At 44.4% G+C, this 26,328-nt stretch overlaps 1 protein-coding gene across 2 annotated transcripts; it reads left to right on the forward strand.

Moving 5' to 3' along the window:
* The first annotated feature begins 16 nt into the window (after positions 1–16).
* On the forward strand, positions 17–26,253 carry pi4kaa (phosphatidylinositol 4-kinase, catalytic, alpha a). 2 transcript variants are annotated; one of them, XM_054756243.1, is made up of 53 exons: positions 17–235; positions 4,219–4,335; positions 4,421–4,514; positions 4,648–4,736; positions 4,800–4,872; positions 4,950–5,212; positions 5,285–5,351; positions 5,950–6,098; positions 6,170–6,235; positions 6,319–6,415; positions 6,498–6,689; positions 6,766–6,866; positions 6,957–7,216; positions 7,629–7,724; positions 7,801–7,984; positions 8,071–8,171; positions 8,237–8,405; positions 8,547–8,597; positions 8,682–8,790; positions 8,864–9,000; positions 9,067–9,200; positions 9,279–9,361; positions 9,429–9,499; positions 10,471–10,595; positions 10,670–10,751; positions 10,825–10,908; positions 10,977–11,066; positions 11,163–11,282; positions 13,803–13,895; positions 13,976–14,132; positions 14,204–14,331; positions 14,414–14,572; positions 14,653–14,804; positions 14,883–14,990; positions 15,834–16,054; positions 16,808–16,963; positions 17,049–17,128; positions 17,199–17,398; positions 17,463–17,550; positions 17,616–17,783; positions 17,861–17,914; positions 17,994–18,114; positions 20,301–20,430; positions 20,503–20,573; positions 20,652–20,724; positions 20,803–20,983; positions 21,054–21,158; positions 21,241–21,366; positions 22,211–22,331; positions 22,401–22,560; positions 22,646–22,735; positions 24,750–24,833; positions 24,920–26,253. In XM_054756243.1, the coding sequence occupies exons 1-53, from the start codon at positions 137–139 to the stop codon at positions 24,969–24,971; spliced, it is 6,381 nt and encodes a 2,126-aa protein (XP_054612218.1). In that variant the 5' UTR covers positions 17–136; the 3' UTR covers positions 24,972–26,253. The 2 variants fall into 2 exon arrangements, with proteins under 2 accessions (XP_054612218.1, XP_054612219.1); XM_054756244.1 differs by having other exon boundaries at positions 15,834–15,961.
* The last annotated feature ends 75 nt before the right edge of the window (positions 26,254–26,328 follow it).

The following is a 26,328-nucleotide window of genomic DNA, read 5'->3' on the forward strand; positions in this document are numbered from 1 at the left end:
CTTCGTGACCTTGCTGCGCTCTCCTTGCACCTTCTCGCTTGCCGTAGATGTCAGCGCGTCAGCTTGTTCGGGCCAAACTCAAAGATGCTCGTCGCCTTCTTCCTGCTGGTGCTGCTCTAAACGTGGAAGTGGAAACATGTCTCTCAGTGGAGAAGGCAGCCGGGGCTTCTACTTCAGCACTGTCTTGTCTCTGGCTCGCTCGCTGGCGGCTCACCGGCAGGCGCCGCTCGACAAGGTAGCTCTCCGGCTAGCATAGCGGAAGAAGCTAGCTGTCAACAGCGGCGATTGTTAGCTCAGGATTTTGGCTTCTCATTTACTTTGTGTCACGAATGTGGACGACCTCTAGACTTGTTCACACAAAGTACTACGGTGTTAGTTTGTACATCGTTGGCGATATAATGTCGTAGGTGGAAGGCTAATGTCGCCGAAAGAGAGTTAGCCGTTAACCCCTAATCCGCCACCTACCTACCTGGGTGTATGTCGAGTTTGACGTATGATTTCAGGCTTGTATGTCAAAAAACCGGCAATAGTTTATAAATACATGACAATACAGGTAAAATGCACAGCTTAGATGTACCACATGTTTATTTCTTTATGCTTTGCTGATGTTTTTTGTTAAACATTGAGATTTCGCACTTTGTTTGATGGTCCATCAACGCACCACAGTGCAAAAGTGAATGTTATACATAACTTCCACACTTCTGACTTAAATTCCATCTGTTCATTGACAATCTTACATGACCATGTATTACTGATAAGTACCTATATACTGTATAAATTGCATTAATAAGTGCGTGAGCAGCCTGCATTGTGTTTCTATATGCATTTAGCTTGTTAGCTTCCATTGCTATAGTGAACAATGACAATTTACGAGAGGAGAGGAGGGTTCTGGAGCTGAATCTAACCCGATGTAATAATGCCAACAGTTGCTTTTACTGCAATTCGACTCAGCTTGTGTGTCTCACTGAACATTACAATAACATTACTGACCCCTAGTGACCAGTGTAGAATACTGCACATCACGTCTTTGAATGCATCTTCTGAATGCCTTATAGTTGTGTATTATTTCATTTAACCATTTTTATGCTTGAAAATGCTTAATTTAGGCAACAAATATGTACTTTTGCTTCAGGCTGAATTTAACTACAAAACAGCATATTTCTTAATCTAGTTCTGAAAAACGGATAAGAGTGAAGCCGTGAAATTTGAAGTGGTGAGAACAAGCAGAGATTCTCCACACAGAGATGCCCAACGGAGATTCAAACCCAGATCTTCCCGATCTCCTGACTGTGTGGCCAACATGCTAACCACTATGCCACACTGATCTGTACTAATAAGTCTGGATAGCTCATACGTCGCACGCCGCCGTGGAAGCCGCTGAAGCCACAGAGACGCCATCTTACCACTCACATCTCGACTACATTGGCACAGCGTACATAGGCACACATAGGCTCGCAGAACATCTGTATTTTAAATTAAAAAGCGGGGAGATTCTCCCATTCCTTCAAGTAACGCAACCTTCGTCCCTTAAAAACGATTTGATACGTTAAATGTACTTTTTCCCCTTTCAATTCGCATTGCCTTTGGGACAAAATTCTACTCTGCACCCTGGCTCAGCACTCCCCTATAGCAATGATAGTTCTACTTGCTAACTGCACTGTATACAATGCCTGGTAAGCATCATGGAAGCACTGAGATTCTCCCATTCCTTCAAGTAACGCAACCTTTGTCCCTTAAAGAAATACATATATCATGATATAACAAAAAAGTACATACATTTCCTCTTAGTTATTATAGAGCTATATAAACGTATCAATTGTGGACATACATTTAATCAGAGGAATTTTACATGATTGAAAATATCTGAGAGATCAACAGTGCAAAACCCTTAAATGATCAATCATAAATCTACATTTCAATCTTACTTACAGGTGAAATGTTCGTCCACAGTCTTTGAACTGGCGATTTGTGCAGTTAATAGCTGCACATGCAGGCATCTTAAGGCAAAATTTGTGTCCAATCCGAATTAATAAAAGAAGTTCACTACGAATGCAAAAGCTTGTCCGAGAAGTGTTTCTTGTGAGTGGCAATATGGCGGCCGTGTGCCTTCACAAGTCATCGCCAATGAGCTATCCAGATATATAATACAGATCATTTTGAGTAGCTCACCAAGGAATATTTCCTTCAAATCTTAGCATATTTATAACTCTTAAATTCAGACATTATGCCTGTATTTAATGACAAATGAGCACAAAATAGCATAAAGACGATGAGCACACTTATGAAATGTTGGCAGTCACATAAAACACAAAAAGTGCACCTCTACTTTCTTTATGTCACAGAGCTGTAGGAGACACGTTATAAGTTTGTGTGTTGTACTTGCGCACACGAAAGCCATAAAAGGCGCACTCTTGCTTGTTCTGGAGGGGAGGAGAGAGGAAAGGCTGTTGACCATTTTGTTATGCATTTAGTTGTCACGTCCCATACAGTGCTGCACGGCATCTGCCATCACTTCACATATCTGTTATGCCACGCCAAATGCTATCCTGCGTCCCCGTACAAGCGCGTCATCAAGACAGAGGACCCATTCCGACCCTCTCAGCGGCTAAAAGGTACAAGGGGGCCGCAATAGTACTTTTAATAGTGCTGGAAGTTGGATACACCTGCGCTATCATAAACCTGCACACTCAATATGTATGAGAAATGTGATATGAGAAAGATACTTAAATAGTTATTTTTAGGGATGCTCCAATCAGGGTTACGATACGATTATCCATGAATGCAGTTGGCCGATACCGATCACATAGATTAAGGGTACATTTTCTAATTTACTTATGAGTGCTATAGGGCAGGGGTGCCTTACAAGGGGGTAAAGTTAGGACAAAATAGGTAACTAGTAAAAAATAAAAAGGAGGGTGTCCAATGTGATTTTTTTCCTTTCATGGGGCCCAGAATTCCTGCTATTGGCTATATGATATGAAAAAGGGAACCATAAAATTACCTTCCTTTAGACAAAAACTTATTTGACTTACTTTTTCCAAGAGAACATACTGTATATCACTGGTGAAACGTATACAGGATGAGACGCCTTCTTTAAGGAGAGTTTGGATGAGTTTGGATGGAGTACATAGTTTGATGGCGTTCTAGCAGGACTTCCAATTATCATTTAACGGGGCTCCAGGTGAGAGAGCAGTCGGCAAACCCGGTGTCTTCCACCGCTGAGAGAGGCTGGTCATCTTGTCCGATTTATTCAATTATTTTTGGGGTTATTTCCTTTAGAGTTCTGACTGTCAAGTACATACAGGCGAGTGTTCCGCGTTGTGGTTACTGTACATTAGCTGCCGTTTGACTGATGATCAAAAACTCACCATACTGGGTCAAGTGTTTGTTCTTCAAATGCCGTGTTAAATTAAAGCTTTTTAACGTGCTACCTCGGCGAGATATTTTTCATGGCATGTTTTGCAGGGTGCAACATTTATATCACTCACAAACGACAGCTAAGTTCCACACGACAGATGTGATTGTTTTGGGTTTGGCACGCCTGCGCAGTCTAAAGGAAAGTGGGCGATAGTACAAGCCGTGTTCGGCGTTGAAAGGCATTTATCGCCATATACCAATCGCATGCTTTTTCACAGAATTCAGACAATTTTGATTGGTGGCTGAGCATCCTTACTTATTTTATTCTGTTAATTTTGTTATTTTTAACCAAAAAAAGCTATTACTGAACAATTAATTTCCCATGTAGTAGTATTACTCTAAAACAGGCATCAAATGAAATTCGGGTTTGTTTCAAATAGTACAGATGAGCTAGTTTGCCAACCAACATTGACTCTTGGAGAGTAAGAAGAAGAAGGCGGGCTGATGTGTGTGAAAAGAGGCAGGTGTTGGAGGTAATAGTATTTATCAATAATGCAGTGAAAATGAGAGGAAATGTGAATGTTTACTTTGCAAGTCGATTTTGATGTGCGCCCCTACATTTTCTGCTTGCGCTCCTAAAATTTTAAATTGGGGGCTACTGTGCTCCTAGTAAAAAAAAGTTAGCCTGGAACCCCGAATTGGAGGAAAATGTCAATCTAGCAGGGGGTTTTGAAGGGGGAGGAGCGAGCCATGTGTTAAGAATAGACAGCTTTATGAGCGTTCACTCTGGTGGGCCTAAAATGTAAAGCCGAATCTACTGTACGTAGAGTATACACAACATATCATATGTTGTATTCACAGGTGCAGAAGTTGCAATGCATGTGTCCCGTGGATGTGAGAGGAGTGTTCCAGCTGGATGAGAGGCGGCGAGATGCTGTGGTTGCTCTCGGCATCTTCTTGGTGGAGTCCAACCTGCAGGTGCACGTAACAACTGCTCGCTTCTTCTCCGTCAATCTGACTTTGACTGATCTAAAAAGTATTAACGCTGCTACGCTTGTTTCAGCACAAGGATGCCATTGTTCCATACCTTCTCGGACTTCTCAAGGGACTTCCTCGAGTTCAGTGGATCGAGGAGAGCTCGGAGCGCAAAGGACGAGGTAACGACCCAAGAGTTTTCAGCGAGGCTGAAATGAAGTACGAAGCCAGATCTGAATCCAGAAGCTTCTAGCGATCCTAAGCGCTTTCCCACTGTGCTGTCATGAGTTATTCACAACACTTCCCTCTCCACAGCAACACTTCCTGTTGCAGAGAACTTCAGCTTCTGTCTCGTGACGCTTCTCTCGGACGTTGCCCAGCGAGATGAAACATTACGTGGACAGGTGTGTGTCTTAGTTTGTGTGAGTTGCTGTTAGTTTAATGTGATGATGTCATACTTTTGTCAGATCCTGGAGGCCATCATGGATGTCATGCAGGTCCTGCAGGAGGTCTGCAAGAATCCTGAGGCTCATGATAAAGGTGCGTGATGTACTTCGTGTTCCTCATTCAGTTTCTCTGTATATTTCCTTTATATTGCTCTTATTTCCTGCCCTAAGAGTACCTGTGTCGCTACACGGTCCCCACCCTGTTGGGTGTGGCCAGAGCTTTCGGCCGATACAGTAACACAGACGAGCCGCTCCTGACCAAGCTCTTTCCTCGGCCGGTGGCGCCGCCTCTTGCTGCCGTGGATGACAGTGACGCGGCACGCCGGCGCTCCTTCAACGACTTCCGCTCCATCCTTCCCAGCTCCTTCCTCACCGTGTGCCAGGCGGACACGCTGAGGCGTAAGAGCTCCTCCGTGTCGTCCGTGTCCCAGCAGGTATTTGACCTCGCTACCGGTCAGCGAACATGTTGCCCAGATGTTCTCACACGCAGCCCTTGTTGTTGTCAGGCCAGTCCAGAGAGGACGGGTCTGACCCCCAGCTCCCCCGCTGACCCCTCAACACCGTACTTTGAAGGTGAGTAAAATGTGTAGAAAAGAACATGTGTGGGGTATCCTGCAATGAGGCTTCCGGATGTCGGGCGGTCAACCATGGTGTGTGTGTGTGTGTGTGTGTGTGTGTGTGCTGGTGTGTGTGCGTGCGTGCATGCTTATATTTATCTGTTTATTGATTTTATTTTATTCCTTTTTAAATGGGGATACACAGGGGTTTGCTCTATGGGGGCTGGTGCTGGGTGTTACATCTCTGCCACTGTGGCCGGGGGTGTCGTGGGGGGCTGGCGCTTCTGCCGTGGGCGGGCTCCTTTCTGGTTGCCGGGGGCATCTCTGGGCCTGCTGTCTGATTGCTCGTTAAATATAGCAACACAGTCACTGAGTCGGCAACAGTGATCCCTCCTGCTGCATCTTCTTTTTCTCTGGCTGTACGTATGAGGTGTGTTAACAAGCGAATTTACAGACAGTCCCATTATGGTCATCCTTCGCTACATCGCGGTTCGAACATCGCTTCCACTTATAATGAAGAAATCCTACTTCGCGGCAATTCACTTATCACGGTCGGGTCTGGAACTAATTAACTAATTTGTGCTCTTATTGTGACATGTGTGTCTGTTGTCCAGGCTCGTACCTTCCTGACGGCAGCTCCGTGGACCCCGACTACTACTTCTCCACCATCAGCTCCAGCTTCTCCGTGTCGCCTCTCTTCACCGGCAGCAGCTGTGGAGAGTTCCATGTCCCGCTGGACACGCTCAGACAACTGCTCCACATGGTCGGCACGCGCCACGCTCCGCTTTGGACCACGCGCCATGTCAGCGTGTCACATTTGTTTTCTTCCAACAGGTTGAACAAATTGTGTTGGAATCTTTTTTAAAGTCACTGGATGAGACCTTGGCAGAACTGTTAGAGGTAAGACTGGTGCTTTACTGTTAATACCACCATCACCAAGTAAAAACTGCACTTGAACTTTATGTGTGTCTTCTGGTTTTAAGCAAAGTCCAGGTCTTCATTTGTACTACAAAACCTTCAGTGACTCCCTGTATGTAGCCGTGTTTAAAATGCTCAGAGACACCCTGTACAACCTGAAAGGTACAGTAAGTCGTCTTCACCTGATCCACCTCCTACCGTGAAGGTCTGTCATTCATCTTCTACCCCGCTTCCTCCCAACCAGAACTCCAGACTGACTTTGTCAAGGAGGTCCACGACTTTGTGCTGGAGCAGTTTAGCAGCAGCCAGTCGGAGCTGCAGAGGATCCTGCACGACGTGGAGTACCTGCAGAGCGAGCTGAGCCCGCTCAAACTGCGCTGCCAGGCCAACGCCGCCTGTGTGGACCTCATGGTGTGGGCAGTCACCGAGGAGCAGGGTGAGCCTTCAACAGGCCAAGACGGACGTGCAACACTTTATGACATGTAACGCCGCATCCTTTTCCCTTTCTGCAGGAGCGGAGAACCTATGCAGCAAATTGTCAGAGAAGCTGCAGTCCAAGACCTCCAGTAAAGTCATTATCGCTCACATGCCCCTCCTCATCTGTTGCCTGCAGGTATCAAGTTTTACCCGCCCCCCCTTGTAAAGATAACATTCTTTATTTCACATGCCTAATGTGCCATGTTCAAACATTGTGTGTGTCCAGGGCTTGGGTCGCCTGTGTGAGCGCTTCCCGGTGGTGGCCCACTCCGTCACCACATCGCTGAGGGACTTCCTGGTGGTTCCCTCTCCGGTCCTGGTCAAGCTGTACAAATACCACAGCCAGTGCACGCCAGCAGGCAGTGAGATCAAGATCCACGTGACCAACGAGTACTCCCAGTCCACCCTCAGCACCAACCCGAACAAGAAGAGTCAGCCCTCCATGTATGAACAGCTGAGGGACATCTCCATAGATAACATCTGCAGGTGATGGCACACGCGCACATTTACGCACAGTACATGCCAAAAGTTTGGACACACACAATACAACCCCATCGTCCCAACCCATTTAATAAGGCAAGAAATTCTACTAAGTAACCCTGACAAGGCACACCTGTGAAGTGAAAACCATTTCAGGTTACTACTTCATGAACACCATTGAGAGAACACCAAGGGTTTGCAGCACTATCAAATAAATTATAAGACATAAGATATACAGTATACAGTTATTCCACACTTTTTTGCTAAGTACAGAATTCCACATGTGTTCATTCATAGGTTTGAGCATCTACAATGTAAATAGTCATAAAAATAAAGAAAACACACTGAATGAGAAGGTGTGTCCAAACTTTTGGCCTGTACTGTATGCGTCATTTCTACTCTGTCATTTCTCTCCCAGGTGCCTGAAGGCGGGGCTGACTATGGATAATGTCATCGTAGAAGCTTTCCTCGCCAGTCTATCCAATCGTCTCTACATCTCACAGGAAAATGACAAGTATGTGAAGAGCAGCTAGTTTTTTGGTATCATTTCATTTGAGGAATCTCAACTCATGTTCTCCTGTGTCGCTCAGAGATGCTCACTTGATCCCGGATCACACCATCCGGGCGCTGGGCCACATCGCCGTGGCCCTGCGGGACACCCCCAGAGTGATGGAGCCCATCCTGCAGATCCTGCAGCAGAAGTTCTGCCAGCCTCCTTCTCAGCTGGACGTTCTCATCATTGACCAGTTGGGCTGCATGGTCATCACGGGCAACGTAAGCACTTTCACCTGGCAATGCGACGCTTCGTCAGAGAGCTAAAAACACGCTAACATGCTACATTCACTGTTGTTCCCCCGCAGCAATACATCTACCAGGAAGTGTGGAATTTATTCCAGCAGATCAGCGTGAAGGCCAGCTCCATGGTCTACTCCACTAAGGACTACAAGGACCATGGATACAGGTTGGTGTCACTCTTTAGCCCTGTGGGACACTATTAGCTTTAAGTGTTCGCTGTCCTGTGTGCAGACACTGCTCGCTGGCCGTCATCAACGCTCTGGGCAACATCGCAGCCAACTTGCAGGCCGAGCAGATGGTGGACGAGCTGCTTGTCAACCTGCTGGAGCTCTTCGTCCAGCTGGGCCTGGAGGGGAAAAGGGCCAGCGAGCGGGCGGCGGACAAAGGCCCGGCTCTGAAGGTCTAATACAATGGATTATTTAAATATTCAACAGTTAATGCAAAGAACAGACATGTGAACTACTGATAATTACCAATATTGATTATTTTCTTGCTTAGGTGTTAGTAAATTGTGTTTATTTGTGTACCTGTGTGTGTGCAGGCATCGAGTAGTGCCGGCAACCTAGGAGTTCTCATTCCTGTCATTGCAGTGGTGAGATGTTAAAATATTATGAATAGATGGATAATACCAAATAAATGTTGACCATTGTTGCTAATTAATTTTTTTTGTGCTCAGCTGACTAAAAGGTTGCCACCCATCAAGGAGGCCAAACCTCGCCTGCAAAAGCTCTTCAGAGACTTCTGGCTCTACTCAGTAGTCATGGGCTTTGCAGTGGAAGGTTCAGGTAGAGTCGTCTTTATTTCTCTTTGGGGTGGCTTCCTTAGAGCACGTCACACACGGGGCTGTCGACGCTGCAGGTCTGTGGCCCGAAGAATGGTATGAGGGCGTTTGCGAGATCGCCACCAAATCTCCGCTGCTGACGTTCCCGAGCGGAGAGCCTCTCCGCTCCGAGCTGCAGTACAACTCCGCTCTCAAGAACGACACCGTCACGCCGGTACGACCACACACAAACACGCAACCGTTGTACCCTTCTGATTTACGCTTCGGTGTCGCATCTCAGGCGGAGCTGAACGACCTCCGCAGCACCATCATCAACCTGCTGGACCCGCCGCCAGAGGGCGCCGCGCTCATCAACAAACTGGACTTTGCCATGTCCACATATTTGCTGTCCGTCTATAGACTGGAGTACATGAGGTGGGCAACATGATGCTGCAGAGATGTCGTCAGCCTCACTCTGATGGTCACTGATGGTCTTTAACGCTTGTCACTCAGGATGCTGCGTTCCCTGGACTCGGATCGTTTTCAGGTCATGTTCCGTTACTTTGAAGACCGAGCCATCCAGAAAGACAAATCTGGTATGCGGGGTTAAAAAAGTATGAAACATTTGCGCAGACGGTCTTTATTTGTTTTTATCGTGTACAGGCATGATGCAGTGTGTGATCGCTGTCAGCGACAAGGTCTTTGAGGTCTTCCTACAAATGATGATCGAGAAAGTAAGCACACAGAATATTTGCAGACCTGCCAACATGTACGCATTTTGTTGCATTTCGCTGGTTTCAGTTTCGTGGTCAGTCTTGTGCACGTGCAACTCCAGAAAAATCCTTGAGCTGCGGTAATGCGCACCTTTATGGCTGTGAATGGTCGGCTTGCAGAACACTTTCCTGTGTGTATACGACTCAGATTTCAGACCAACATTTGCAATAAAAATGACTGCATGAACACATTGATTAGTTCCAGCTGCAATAACACTCCCCATCTCTCTTTAATGACCATCGTTTGCTCACAACATAGGAAGCTAACAAGCTAAACAGTCGAGGAGAGTTGTTTGTTCAACCCTGACGAAGAACTATAGCCCATGGCTTGTTTTTTTATTGGCCCGGAAAAGAAATAAACAAAAAAAAACTGGAAAAAAGGCAAAATGAGCAAAAGGGATAATGTAACGCAAAAGAAATGAAATGTTGACAAAACTGACTAATTCGACTCAGTGTTAACTAAAAGCAACACAGCTTGTGTGTCTCACTGAACATTACAGTAACATTACTGACCCCTAGTGACCAGTGTAGAATACTACATATCACATCTTTGATTGGGTCTTCTGAATGCCTTATAGTTGTGTATTGTTTCATTTAACCATTTTTATGCTTGAAAATGCTTAATCTAGGCGACAAATGTGTACTTTTGCTTCAGTATGCTTTTTTAGTACTAAAATTAGGCTGAATTTAACTACAAAAGCATACAGAATAATTTCTTCATCTATTTCTGAGTGAAGCCGTGAAATTTGAAGTATGAAGTGATGAGGGATCCTTTGATTTTTCAAGTTGGAGGGAGTGGTGGGTACCCATAAAATGTAAAATTTGTACAAGGTTGCCAGGTCTGCTTCAACCTTCTCATGAAGCTAATTCAGGTAATGTGCAGGTGCAGGTCACGTCTACTGCACTGATCTTTATAAATGTTGCCCTGTCAGGCAAAAACCAAAGCGCACGAGGAGGAGCTGGAACGCCACGCTCAGTTCCTGCTGGTCAATTTCAATCATATCCACAAAAGGATCCGCAGAGTGGCTGATAAATATTTGTCTGGCCTGGCGGAAACGTGAGCATCACCGCACTGACTTCTTTGTTAACTCGCCGCCTGCGCTAACAACCTTCTCGCTCCATCATCATCAGCTTCCCTCACTTGCTGTGGAGCGGCCGAGTGTTGAAGACCATGTTGGACATCCTGCAGACACTGTCGCTCTCGCTCAGCGCAGTAAGTGATGACCACTGAGGACACTAACACGTTGCCATGTTGCATCACACTCACTTTCACATCCATGCTGCAGGACATCCACAAAGACCAACCTTACTACGACATTCCCGACACCCCTTATAGGATAACGGTCCCGGATACATACGAAGCCAGAGAGGTGAGCTTCTCCCCGTCACCTTTTCACTCATTCACCGCTTTCCTCCTGATGTTTGTTTCTTATTGTAGAGCATAGTGAAGGATTTTGCTGCTCGTTGTGGGGAAATCCTCAAGGAAGCAATGAAATGGGCTCCGTCTGTGACCAAATCCCACCTCCAGGTAAGAATATGGACTTGTGATCAGATGTTCAGCACCGAATGTTTTATTTTCTCATCTAAAGTTGGTACAACCGTCGCCCACATTATCTCTTTTCAGGAGTATCTGAACAAACATCAGAACTGGGTGTCGGGTCTCTCGCAGCACACGGGCCTGGCCATGGCCACGGAGAGCATCCTGCACTTTGCTGGCTACAACCGACAGAGCACCACGCTGGGGGTGGGTCGCCAGCCGAGTACTTTTCAATTGCACACTAAACTATACACGGCGTTCCAAATTATTATGCAAAAGGCTTTAGTATCGTCAACAATTCCGTTTTTTTCAATGAAACTTAAGGATGGCATTGTGTCTCAGGGCTCAATCTTGGACACCTGTCATGATTAGTTTTCCAGGCAAGCACAATTAAAGGAAAACTACTTAAAAATGATGTTCCACATTATTAAGCATGCCATAGTTCTCAAGCAATATGTGAAAGAAAAAGTATCTCTCTGCTGCCAAAAAGCGTCAAATACTGTAGTGCAATGCCTTGGACACTGTTGCCAAATCCTCAGTCATAAAAGTAGCTAATAGCTGTCTTAAAAATCACTTGTTGATGTCATCAGCTAATTAGCATATTATTTGTATATGATGTAACTGTAGGAAAAAAGCATAACCTCGTAGGCCATCACTTCATCAAAATAAAATAATTTCAATATCACCAACGTTTTTCCTTGTGAGAGCTACTTACAAAATTGAAATGGCCAAGAACTACTCATTTTTGTAACATTTATTTTCAGAGCTTATATTAAACCCAAACAAAGCGAATATGCTTGTTTTACCAGAACATGAACAAAATGCTGGTGTCCACAACTCACATTTTGTATTTCAGAATGCATTTCTTTCTACTGTTCTTTCATTATTAACTGAAAACCTGAATGAAAAGCAGGCTTGCGGGCACCTCATGTGGTCGTGGGGGGCTACCTGGTGCCCGTGGGTACCACGTTGGTGACCCCTGGTCTAGACAGCTTAATAATTACATCCGGACTCGCCTCCAGCCTCCACCCTCCACCCTTTATCTTGCCGTTAGGCCAACTTTATCATTTATCACACATCGTTTTCCCATTACACATTCTGACGCACAGGTAAGTGACCAAGTCCAAATGATGCTTGAGTGTAATTAGCAGCAATTTTAGATCCCGCTCTGTAAAAGTGAGATCCACCCCTACAGCAACATGCCTCACGCAAGCGTGATTCATGGGTGCGTAGGGTTCCACTATGCTCTCAGTGTGCTGCGGGAGCTGACTGTGCAGTGACTGGTTTGGGGCGGACCTCTCAGCACCACCCGCTGCTGCTCAGTGAGAACAGAAACTGCAGAACGTGCTTTCTCTTTTAAGTCCCCCAAATGTCAGAAAACTATTCAGCGACGCCAGAAAAAGTGGCTAGATTTGTCGCTAGTTGGCAACGCTGGCCTTGGACAAGGAATGAAAACATTTGATATTTCACAAAAACATCAACATGTTTATCTTACTGTGAAGAAATTTGGGGCTGATTCAGAGCACAGCCAGGATTGCTCTGAAGGCATAATGAGGATGGTTTCTGCCAGACAAAGTCATCAGATCAAGAGAGGAGCTCCTAAAAATACGCTAAAAAGCAGCAAACAGGTATTTTGAAGCTTCTGGTACCTATGGCATCCCAAGAACCTCAAAGTGTAGGATCTTCCAGAGGCTTGCAGTTATGTGTAAACCTGCTATATGGCCATCCAAATAACCACAAGCAGAAATGGCAAATACATGAAGATTCATTTTCAAACAATCTGGTTTACTTGTGAGGGCCGTGCAACCCTGGATGTTCCCGATGGATGGAGTAGTGGATGGTTGGTGGATGGCCACCATGTCCCAACAAGGCTGTCAGCAAGGAGGTGGTGGAGTCATGTTTTGGTTCAGAATCATTGGGAGAGAGTTGGCAGTTTCTGACTGACCTCTCTTATAAAGAATACCTCCTTGTCATTTGCTGCTATGGGCATAAAATTTATGTGTGGACCCCATTTTCCCCTGACCTCAACTCAACTAAGAACCTATAGAGGATCGGCAACCAAAAAAGCTATGAAGTTGGGAGGCTATTCTGACATCTTGCAAAGAAATTCAAGCAGAAAGTCTTCAAAAACTCACAAGTTCAATGGATGCAAGACTTGTTTATATCAGAGAAGGGATCTTATGTTAACATGTAACTTGGCCTGTCAAGGTTGTTTTTGATTGAAGTAGCTTTTGCTTACAGTAAGTATGACCTCCTAATGCTGCAAATTCAAATGACCATTTTCGCTTCTTTACAACCAGGGAAATGTTTTGAAACTAATGTGCATTTTCAGTTTTTTATTTTTGGAAAAAAAAAGTTGTTGGGAAGTTTGTTCAGTAAAATTTGCATTATACTTTAACGATTTATGACTTGAAAATTCTACTGGTTGTCATTTGCATCAACTATGTAGGAAAATCAGCGACAAATATCATTTGCGTAATAATATGCAACGTGGTGTGACTGCTCAAGAAGAGAGCCCTGTGGGGCGCCACACATGGCAGTTCAATGTAATGTCCATAAAGCTCCTCAAAGGGCTACTTCTTAATTGTTTGGGCGCCCTCAACTGTTTCAGTGGCCCATGCTGGTCCAGCATGACTTTACTTTTTTTCCAGTAGTACTTTTGACCGGAAATGTTATTGTCATGTTCGTTTTAAATCCGATTCCTCATATCCTCATGTCTGCCTGCAGTCCACTCAGCTGACTGAGAGGCCAGCCTGCGTGAAGAAGGATTACTCTAACTTCATGGCTTCCCTCAACCTGAGGAACAGATACGCAGGAGAAGTAAGCGGCCACCCACGGTGACAATTAATGTTCTACGTGAAACAACACAGCACAGCTTGTTCCTTATTTCCTGTCTGTAGGTGTCAGGCATGATCCACTTTGCCCAGGCAGTGCGGGGCCAGTCGGATTTGGGCCGGCTAATGATCCAGCAGATGGGGGAGGCTTTGGACTTGGCCCAGCCTGAGGGATTCACTGAGGCCATGTTCAAACTGGCCGCCTTGCTCATCAGCACCAAAGGTACCGTACACGCAGGGGCGATGTATGTTCTTCCAGTGTGTATTAGTAAGTGTTATTGCGTTTGTGTCCAGAGTACGACCCTCAGCTGCTTCACCACCTCTGCTGGTCTCCTCTCAAAATGTTCACTGAGCACGGCATGGAGACGGCCATCGCCTGCTGGGAATGGCTGCTGGCCGCACGAGCTGGCATGGAAGTGCCGGTAAAAACATCGTCTGTGTGTCTTGTGCTGGTCCTCGTGCGTGTTTATTTTTCACGCAGGCTGTGCCTCTCCATGTGTTCAGTTCATGCGGGAGATGGCGGGAGCGTGGCAGATGACAGTGGAGCTCAAAATGGGCTTGTTCTCCAACGCACAGCAAGAGGCAGACCCCCTGGCGGCGTCCGAAGAGAGTCAGCCCATCCCCTGCCCGCCAGACGTCACACCTCACCACATCTGGATCGAGGTCGGTCGCAAGTGTCTTTATCACTCAGGTTCTGCACTCACCTAAAGCCTCACCTCACACGCCTGACACTTTCTTTCCAGTTTCTGGTGCAGAGGTTTGAGATAGCCAAGTACTCCAGTGCAGATCAGGTAGAGATCTTCTGCAGTTTGCTGCAACGCTCGCTGTCCCTCAACGTGGGCGGGACTAAGGGTAGCCTTAATCGCCACGTAGCCGCCATCGGACCTCGCTTCAGGTACATTCGGACAAAATCACCTGACGATTTCTGCTGAAAAGCTGCCATGTGCAGTGAACCTTTTTTTTGCGAGCGCAGGCTGCTGACGCTGGGCCTCGCTCTGCTCCACTCTGACGTTATCATCAACGCCACTGCAAGAAACGTACTAAGAGAGAAGATCTACTCCACGGCCTTTGATTACTTCAGGTACACAAACACGCAGTGCAGACAAGCTAGTTTGCTGGTACTCTTCATTCATCCATGTTTTATCAGCAACAACCACACAAATACAGTAATCCCTCACCACTTTGTGTTTTGAATATTGCAGCTTCACTCAATCGCGTTTTTTCAAAAATATATCAATAAATCATTTTCTTTTGTGGTTGAATACGACCTATTTGTCAAAAAAGCAGATACATATTTTTTTACTTAAATTATGCATTTTCAGTCATACAAACGGCTAAATGAACTAAAATTTTTAAAAAGTAGTATTTTACATTGGTCACTAGGTGTCAGTAATGTTTCTGTAATGTACGATGAGACAAACAAGCAACAGAATTGTTCGCAGTAACAACAGGCTTTTATTGCAGGTTTGAATGATCTCACAACAATAATCCCTAACACGGGCTACTGTTGCAGACATAACCTATGCCAGGCTGGAAGTCAACTCTGAATCCCCGACGTCACTTCCTGTCAGCACCACACTCAACTCCCCTAGCAACGGAACACATTTGCAGCAACACACACAAGCGCAAGTCTTATTTATTCTTTATATGTCTTATTTTCTCTTATTATGGATAATATGAGTATAAAGGTGATGATAGGAGTGTTACTTTATGGCTATAATAATGTTAAGAATTGTATTTAAAAGGTGGTAAACAGGTTTTCTATGAAAATATTCCATTTATAAATAAAGAATTCTACTTCATGGAAATTCACGTATCACGGTTGGGTCTGGAACCAATTAACCGCGATAAGTGAGGGATTACTGTATGTGCACAATGAAGAAGATAACTCACCATTTGCTCCTGTCTGCGGTGCCGTCTGCAGCGTGTCTCCAAAGTTTCCCACCCAAGGTGACAAGCGTCTGCGTGAGGACATCAGCATCATGATCCGCTTCTACGCCAGCATCCTGTCGGACAAGAAGTACCTGGCAGCATGCCATCTGGTCCCTCCCGGTGAGCTTGGTACCACCCCGGCCCCGAGCACGCTCTCAGCCGGGATATTTGGATCGCTTATCGTGTCCAGCACTTCTCCAATATCGATCTTAAGTAAGCCTAAAGCGGCGGAGCCCGGTGTGCACTGCAGCAGGTGCACGCTTGTACGCGTGGCAAATTTGTGGCTTTATTCAAACCTCGCCGTGCTGCTCATAGATCTACAGTATGTAGACTTCTACATTGTTCTGCCTGTCTTTTGGTTCTTTTTCTCATGACAATACAGCAGACGGCTACATCACATTTCTTTCATGTAATGCATGCACAAATCTAAATTGATGTACCATTACGCCTAAGCGCCTTCTCTCTTTCTTCTTTCACGTTATTCTTTAAAAACCTTTAATCAAATCCAGCAGTCATGAGGAAGAAAGCACAAATTTGCCACTAGAGTTGAGATGCACTACTCCTCATCATGTCAGCCCACCCTTCAGCCCCCTTTTCCTCTATTGATAATTTGCAAAGCAGACATTGAACTACTACTTTCCCTCCACCCGGAATATCCTTTTATCATTCTCGATGACTCCAAGGGAGACCTCATCGTTTCACACATCAGACCGCTTGAGGGAGACGAGTCCCAGAACCGCACATCCTGCCTCTGAGCCTGCATGTGTGGTTTCGGACAGGTTCTGCCAACATGTAAACCCTTGCTGGGGTTGCATGACATCACAGCCGCCAATGACCGTCTGACGCAGCTCATCCCGGTCTTCCCGAGACGCCATCGTCATCTCCATCATCATTCATGTTCATGTTCAACTACTCCTAGTGTGTTGTTATTTTGTGTTGTCTAAATGTGTGTGCGCGTGTCCACAGACAATCAAGACCCGTCCTTGAACAGTCTGTCTGTGATGAACGCCGCCGACCTCCGGAGCAACGTGGACTCCAGCACTCGCTCCCAGCAGAGCGGCCAGGGATGGATCAACACCTACCCACTGTCCAGCGGCATGTCCACCGCCTCCAAGAAATCTGGTATCATGATACTGAAGTAAAAATATTAGAGGGTCTGCTTTGGAAGTAAGTAAATTAAGTCAAAGTGACTCCACTTGTCTTGTAGGTGTGTCCAAGAAGAGCAACAGAGGGACACAGCTTCACAAGTACTACATGAAGCGCAGGACTCTCTTGTTGGCTCTGCTGGTGAGTGTCCACCTTCACACTTACCCAAAGCGCTAATCGTTTTCTTCATGTGTCCGTTTCATGTCTTCAGGCGAGCGAGATTGAGCGCCTGACCACGTGGTACAACCCGCTGTCCACTCAGGAGCTGGCCATCGCCATGGAGCAGTCGGTGGAGACCAGCATCGCCAACTGGAGGTCCAAGTACATCAGCCTGACGGAGAAGCAGTGGAAGGACAACGTCAACCTGGCCTGGAACATTGCTCCTTACCTCGCCATGCAGATGCCAAGCAGGTTTGCTTGATGAAAACAACTTAAAAAAAAAAAAAACACCCTGGTTCATTCGTTCCTTTTCCAGGTTCAAGAACGACGCCATCACTGCTGAGGTGACCAGGCTGGTTCGTTTGGACCCCGGGGCCGTTAGCGATGTTCCAGAAGCTGTGAAGGTCTAAACACATCTTCCACTTGAGTCCACTTGTGTTCAAACTGTGTTGCTGTCTTGACTTCGTAGTTCCTAGTGACGTGGCACACCATTGATGCCGACTCTCCAGAACTGAGCCACATCCTTTGCTGGGCCCCAGCAGACCCACCCACCGGCCTGTCCTACTTCAGCAGCATGTACCCGCCCCACCCGCTCACCGCTCAGTACGGCGTGAAGGTGCTACGCTCCTTCCCCCCGGTAAGTCGCAGCAGCTCACCGAGGACATCCACACAACCACCTCCTCGTCATCGTCATTGTTTCTTCTCTCCCTGCAGGACGCCATCTTGTTCTACATCCCTCAGATTGTACAAGCCCTGCGCTATGATAAGGTCATTAGCAGCATCCTTTTGTAGTTGAAGCTTTTATAAAAGTACATCCGATGCACACTCAAGTTGTTGTGACACTCAGATGGGCTACGTGAGAGAGTACATCCTGTGGGCGGCCCAGAAGTCTCAGCTCCTCGCCCACCAGTTCATCTGGAACATGAAGACCAACATCTTCATGGACGAGGAGGGACACCAGAAGGACCGTGAGTATCATCATTTATGATGCTCATCTTCAACAGGCTGATTGATTATTGATTGATTATACTACCTCAGTACATTCCACCAAATCGGTGCCATTTGCTTGCAAATCATGTATTTTCTTTTTTCCACTGTAAATCTGATAATACACATATTGAACTACTCATAGTGTGTATTGTCCATCTCAGGCAAGCTTTATTTCATATTTGTGTATATTTCCTAAGGAAAGATGACTCATTTAAGTAACAGGACAAAGTAACAGGAGTGAGTTTTTAAGCATAGTTTAGTTTTTTTGTTTAGTTTAGTTTAGTTTATTTGAACATGAAGGTTACAATGGAATACATCTCATGAATCATTTTCACAGTTCCACATGTCCAAAAGGAGTAGGAAGAAGCAGAGCTTATTTAATCCTACCCCCCATCTATTCTACATCTAGTACAGTGCATATTGTTCACTTCCTGCATTCCATATCATGTTTTCTGTGATAGTCAGAATATTACATAATCCATATCAGTAAGTCCCAGAAATAAGTAAATAAGTAATAATAGTAATAATAAGTGATAATAAATAAATAATTAGATAAATATGAGTAAAGATTTTTTTTTTTCTTTAAACAAAACAAAACAAGAAATAGCAAACCTGACAGAACAATCATTGTGATAATCAAGACTCTTCTGCCTTGTATTTAGCAAACACCAACTGCTTGTATTGTTTTTTGAATTTGCTCATCTCTGTACTTTGTTTGAGTTCCTTACTCAATCCATTCCATAGTTTAATTCCACACACGGAAATGCTGTGGGTTTTCAGCGTAGATTCTTGCATATAAGTGTTTTAAGTTTTGTTTTCCTCTAAGATCATATTTCTCCTCTCTGATTGAGAAATACTGTATGAGGTTTTTTGGTAATGAGTTATTATTAACTTTCTGCATTATTCTAGCGGTTTGAAAATGAACTAAATCTGCAAATTTTAATATCTGTGATTTTAAAAGTAAAGGGTTTGTATGTTCTCTATACTTGGCATTATGAATAATCCTCACCGATCTTTTTTGTAATACAGTGAGTGAGTGAAGATTACTTTTGTAATTATTACATAGAATTAGCAACTAAGCACTTTAAAGCGATTCAACAAAAAAATGTATTTCAAAACAAATAAAATCAAAAAAAGAATTTAGGTAACAAGACTGTGCTGAGATTGCAACCCCCCAGTCATAGAAAAAAAAGTAAATGAGTGAACTTAATTTTGGCCTTCCTATGGCCTGCAGAGGATCTGAGGGGTGCAACTTCTTGTGGACCATGTGACCATGTGACCATGTGAGAGGGGCTACTGTGTTAGGGTTGGGCATCGTTTGAATTTGAACGATTCCAGTTCCGAATGACTCTCGATTCCAATGATTTTATGAGGCAGAGTCATAAAAGTTTGTATGGTTTAAATGACGGCGTTAACGAGAGGTTCTTTTTGGATTATCAACTTTACTATGAATTTCTCACTGATTTTCACAGGAGTACACTTTCACAAAAGATGTTTCCGTTTAAAAAGCTCATGACAAAAACATTTCCTCATATGTTTATGTGTGAGTGTGTGATGCTGCAGGCACTTAAACATACACTAACCTGGGTATAGAATATCAAACAAGTTGTAAAAGGTTTGTCTGTGAGCTATGAGTCTTCAGCTGCCATGTTAGCTCTAGTATACTTTGCTGCCTCAATGTTTGTGTAAGCTATTCTCTTTGACACCCTTATTGTGTGAGCACAAGTAAACAAGATGTAGTATTTTGAAGGCCGGAAGTGTGTTGTGTGGTTTGAGAAGGTGTCTTGACTTTTTCTAAAAGAGACGTGCTGTGTACATGAATAAACCTTGCAGCCGTGGCTCCCATGCTTTATTTACACCAGACGTCTTTATCAGCGGGCTGCCTCGGTTACATTGGCATGAGTCAGATGTATTTTATTGTTTCACTTCCACGATCCTGATTTCTTAGAGGAAGTACGACATAGCGTGTCGAAGAAGGGGCACTTTGTTATTTCTACACCATGAATCTGGAGGTGTTTACACATGTTGGTTGTGCACTCTCCTCGCAAATGGCACCGACGGGGTGGAGTGGTCCATCAGCCTAACATGAACATGATTCATATAGCTCTCTTGAAACAAACAAGCTGTCCTTCCTTACAATGATATTGGTTCATCAATGTGTCAGCTGACATTGGGGAGCTGCTGGAGCAGATGGTGGAGGAGATCACAGGATCACTGTCGGGTCCGGCCAAAGACTTCTACCAGCGCGAGTTTGACTTTTTCAACAAGATCACCAACGTGTCGGCCATCATCAAGTAACCACGGAACAGGTGCCTGGAGGCCTCGGAAGGCACATTTTCCACCACTCTGTCTTTTGTGTTTTTTAGGCCGGTTCCCAAGGGAGATGAGAGGAAACGGGCCTGCTTGAAGGCTCTGTCAGACATCAAAGTTCAGCCAGGTAAATCCAGTGGTGTCACTCCCTGCTGGCCTTCAGGGAAGCTCCACCATGATAGTGACAAGTGTCCCTGTGTGCTAGGTTGTTACCTGCCCAGTAACCCTGAGGCCATAGTTCTGGACATTGACTACAAGTCTGGCACCCCCATGCAGAGGTAAGAACTCTCTCTCCTGATAAATCAACTTCCTGCATGAGTCACTTCTGTGCATGTTGCGCCCCCTGTTGGCCGCAGTGCCGCCAAGGCACCCTACCTGGCCAAGTTCAAGGTAAAGCGCTGCGGCGTGAGCGAACTGGAGAGGGAGGGGCTACGCTGCCCCTCTGACTCCCTGGACGACGGCGAGGACAATCCTGATGGGTCTCGTCGGGTCTGTTGGCAGGCGGCCATCTTCAAAGTGGGAGACGACTGTCGGCAGGTAACTGTCACTTTCACACGAACAAAAGAAAAAAACATGCCTGGCTGCTCTGACGCGTTCTTGTGTGCAGGACATGTTGGCGCTGCAGATCATCGGACTCTTCAAGAACATCTTCCAGCTGGTGGGTCTGGATCTGTTTGTCTTCCCATATCGGGTGGTGGCCACTGCTCCCGGGGTGAGACTTCAGTGCTCCTTGCCTCCGTGTTTGCCATCCATGTGTGTCGTTTAGCCTTTACTGACCTCCTCATGTTCCTCAGTGCGGCGTGATCGAGTGCATTCCAGACTGCAAGTCCCGGGACCAGCTGGGCAGGCAGACGGACTTTGGCATGTACGACTACTTCCGAAACCAGTACGGCGATGAGTCCACGCTCGCCTTCCAGAAGGTGCAGCATTTTACATGAACTCATGGAAATGCTTTCACTTTAGAGTAGGCGTGTGCAAACTTTTTTTTACCTGATTGGTGGCCCGCATACTGAAAAATAAAGGCGGTACAAATAATTCATGTCTCTCGCCACTTCACGCTTCATATTTCGTGGCTTCACTCTTATCAAAGTTTTTCAAAAATACATTAATGGTTGAACACAGCTTATTGCTAAAAAGAATGCATATTTAAGCGAATTTTATGTATTTTTGGCCTACATTAAGCATTTTCAGGCATAAAAATGGCTTAATGGACTAAAATACAAATTAATAAGGCATTCAGAAGAAAATAGCCACTGCAGGAAATACTGTCCGAAACAGGAAGTAAAAAAACAAAAAAGTCCCAATGCTAACGTATGAGTCTATATTACGTCTTATTTATATCTAATGTGTCTTATTTTCTCTTATTATGTCTATTATATTGGGTAACGGGAGTGACCTTCATGTCTAGAGGGTTTTAATCATGTTAAAAATGTGCTTACAAGGTCAAACAGGTTTTCCATGCTCTAGCTACAAAAATATTAGATTTATAAATAAGGAATCCTACTTCCCAGAAATTCACTTATCACTGGAACCAATTAACTACTATAAACAAGGGATTACTGTACTGTACTGTCATTAGCATCAACATTTGAAGTTTTTCTTGTTACATGTTGCCTTTTTGTTAATTTTTTTATAGTTTTGCTGTTGTTTTTTGTTGAATTCTATTTCTGCAATGTGCCACGGGGCAATGCACCCCTAACTTTAGTGTTTACTGTTGGCGTGTTTGTGTACTTCCTGGTTTTAATTGCTGTCAATGCTCGTCAGGCTCGCTACAACTTCATTCGCAGCATGGCGGCGTACAGCCTCCTGCTCTTCCTGCTGCAGATTAAAGACCGACACAACGGCAACATCATGCTGGACAGCAAAGGGCACCTCATCCACATCGGTAAGGAAGCAGCATCACAACTCATATGATAAGTTACATAATAAAATATACATACATTTTTTTGTCCAGACTTTGGCTTCATGTTCGAGAGCTCTCCTGGCGGCAACCTGGGTTGGGAGCCGGACATCAAGCTGACGGATGAGATGGTGATGATAATGGGAGGCAAGATGGAGGCCACGCCCTTCAAGTGGTTCATGGAAATGTGCGTCAGAGGATATCTGGCTGTAAGGTAAGAAAGCACACCAGGAAGTGTTCATACCGGCAGTGAGACTTTGCAACTTGAACTTGGGTTTTCCCCCCTTTTTGACATGCAGGCCCTACATGGATGCCGTGGTCTCTTTAGTCACGCTTATGCTGGACACGGGACTGCCGTGCTTCCGAGGACAAACCATCAAACTCCTCAAGTAAGACATAACAGTCTTGCCCACAGGACTATGGGCAGTCTATCTGTGAGATGTCAAATTTTCACAATTGGCCGTGACACAAATCTCTGGCTAGAGTGGACATTTTCATTTGGCTTCTGTCATAAGTATATTATGTCATGTTTTTATACCTTATTTCATAACAAAACATGAAGCTAAGAGTGTTTCATTTTGTGCAGCGGTAGATGGGTATGTGTGCGTCTTATAAGACACACGCTGTTAAAAAACAGACATTCATGGTGTTTTCTGGGCTCCATGTAAGTAAGTGTGTGCTGATTTGAAAGAAAATGTACACGTCTTTGTACATCTCATATATACAGTATCTATATTGATGAACAGATGAGTAATGTACGACCAAGTCAGTTGTGGTATGTGTGTATGTGTGTATATATGTATGAGATGTGTTAAACAGCCATTTTTCCAAAATTCAACCCCTTCAGTCCCGGCCATTTTAGACGATTGTAACAGATTTTTCAAGGCACAGAATATTGTGTTCCATGGCTATATAAACATGGACCCTACCAAAAGAAAGATTAGACTTTCATCAGCAAAATAAGTTTGTTTCTCCCTTTTTCCATTCTGTAGTAAGTAGCAGTAGAACATAGGTAAGTTTCAGGAAAATATCAGTTGTCATCAAAAAAAAAAAAAGGAGAAAAACTGCTTTTTGTGAAAAGATACATTTCAAGCGTAACTTTCACTTTGACACAATGTTTTTGCTCTTGTGACAGCTCAAATATCTAAACAACTGCACCACAACATAAACAACACAAAAAAGGGTTGTTTTACATCCAAATAACAATTTGTTTACAAATATAAGACCATCAACTATTTACAATTTTCACATTTTAAATGAAACTGTGTGCTGTGTGCGCATGTGTTAAATTTTCCCTACAATGTGTAACCTTCTACACGCTATCCTCTTTGCTGTCAAGCATGTTAATACATGGAAAAGAGCCATGCTGAACTCTTATCAAAATGCACTTCTGCCATCTTGTGGGCGTTTTTATGGCTTAAAACTGCATGAAACGTGACCTTTTATTGTGCAGTTGCGTCATCACCTTTTTTTGCCTCTCGCACAGAAATGTATGTCTTTGGGAGCGAGCATTTGGGTTTAAAAGAACAAATAAATACGTCTTTGGTATTGAATGAGTTAAAAAGCAAGATTTACTATGCCATCTGCTTTACGAAGACAGTCTCATTACAGGCGTCCCTTGCCATATTGCGTTTTTCAGAAATTAATTAATACATGATAGCTGTTGAATGGTAGACTATGGCCTATTATTAGTCAAAACATATTGAAATACAAGTGATATGTAGTATTCTGGTCACTTGGCAGCAGTAATAACACAAACTATTGATGAGACATTACCTTACATTACATTACTTTAACACTGCATGAAGTCAGCGATGGCATGTCCGACATGATAGAGTGGGAAAAAAAGTTCTCCTCCCATTCTGTGTGGAAGTGGTATGTGTTTGGTCTACGTTTACAATAAATAAATTTGAGGCTAACTGGTTAGCTCGGTAGCTAGTGGCTGTCTCGAGTCCCTGCAGTATAAGAGCTGCACAATGTGTGTAAACAATAATATTTCATGTCTACAGGGATCTAATAATGTAAAAAAAAAAGTTGTAAAAAGGTTTTCTATGCTCTAACAATGAAAATATTTAATTTATTAACAATCCTAATTAGGGTCGCATACAGTGAATCCTATGTCACGGAAATTAATTTATCACGCTCCTGTCTGGAACCAGTTTAACCACTATAAACGAGGGACGGCTGTATAATGTGTTGTGTGAGCAGGGGTGAACAGGTAGTGCCAAATCTAAAAAAGGTTGCGCCAAATGTATCTGTGGCGGTCCAATATATGGGAAACACTGTATCACTTACCATGACTTTCCCCTGCATGTATCCACTTGCACATCACTATCCCCCAGTGGGCAAAAGCGTAATGACTGCGGCTTTCAACATGAATTTGTGTTGTTTTTCCACCCTCAGAGGAAGGTTTAATCCTCAGATGAGTGAGAAAGAAGCAGCGGCGTTCATCATCAAGGTGATCCAAAGCTGCTTCCTCAGTAGCAGGTACGGCTGAAAGTACAAGATGAGAGGAAATGTCCCGTTCTCCTTTCTTGACATCGCGTTAACTCATCTTCTTTCACTTCCGACAGGAGCAAGACGTACGACATGCTGCAATACTACCAGAACCAAATTCCCTACTGAGGTTTTTCCTACGGTGCGAGTCCAGTACGAATGCTAATCCCAGACGAAATGGCGGAGCTACTTTCCCTCTGAGAGCAATAACTCCAGTTTTATCCAACATAGGGTTTAAGCAGTGAACCACTTTTACCAAAAGAGCTCTTTGAAATCACCCTTTAAAGTATTTGTTAGCAACACTCGAGTGGCGATGCATAAAGAGCCATATTCACCCTCTTTGTGTCGTCATCATCGTCATCGTTTACATGCTGCTCCTCACTTCCAGTGCACTTTATTTCTGGCAGTATTCACACATCACATCCGAGAAGATCGTATTGGTGTGATATTCAAACAATCTGCAGTGTTTTTAAATGTTTTAACCAATGTTGCTGTAGACTGAAAGACACATTTTATGGTGCGACAAGGACAAATGGTCATTCAGTATTCCAGTTACATTCCAGCGGCAGCGGGATGCATTCTGGGAACTTTTAGATTGTCAGCGTCAAAGAATCAGGAGACGTGTAGTGGAAATGACAAGCTGCAGCTCTCCGTGCACACCAAATCCTACACGTTGTTTGTGTGTGCAAACCTGTTTGGAAACATTCCTTGTGTGTGTGTCATGTGACCTCGCTGCCGCTTAGGACAACTTGACCTAAAAAGCCATTTCTGCGACCCTCAATATGCAATATTCCCGTGTACTGATGCTGTATTTGTGTTTTCACGTCCACTCCAGTGTGTCGTGTTGTCATCACACAGCTGAGACTGCTCTGGTTTTAAACTTGAAGGGGCTTTTATTGTGTGATTGTTAATTATTCTCACCCCTCATATCCACTTTTAACTGTAAAGCAAACACGCTGGTTAAAGGTTCAATTTGTAGATAATTGAGCATACTGCATTTGAAACTCCAGCCAGTAGGGGGCAGTATATTATAAAGGCATTTTAAGCATGAGGGTGAAACTAGCATACTAACAACCTCTTCGTAAACAGGCTTTGGATTGTGACGTGTTGTTTAATTCCACATTAAATTGCCATTTGTACCACGTTGTCTCACTGTTGCCCGTGGAGGAAAAAAGTACTACAATATGGCGTGTTAGCAGTTAGCATGTCAGGCTAAAACTCTCCTATTACAAGTTGTACCTTTAACCACAGAGGATAAGATTGTTAGTGTTTTTGTTTGTAAGTTTCATCAGAGTCAAATGTATTTATTTTTGAATGTTTTGGCTCATTATACAGTCAGCTGTACACAACACCCTGGTTAATTTTCAAAATAAAAGCCTAATCTCAGTCAGCCAAATGTTTCTAGATGCTTTTGTTGACGTCCGTTAATTGCAAGAGTTTGCAAGTTTCGAGTGCTTCCGCCTACAGGTAGGTTCTTCCACCGGGA

The sequence above is a fragment of the Dunckerocampus dactyliophorus genome, chromosome 17, assembly GCF_027744805.1.
Source record: "Dunckerocampus dactyliophorus isolate RoL2022-P2 chromosome 17, RoL_Ddac_1.1, whole genome shotgun sequence".
In the NCBI taxonomy this organism is placed as follows: Eukaryota; Metazoa; Chordata; class Actinopteri; order Syngnathiformes; family Syngnathidae; genus Dunckerocampus; species Dunckerocampus dactyliophorus.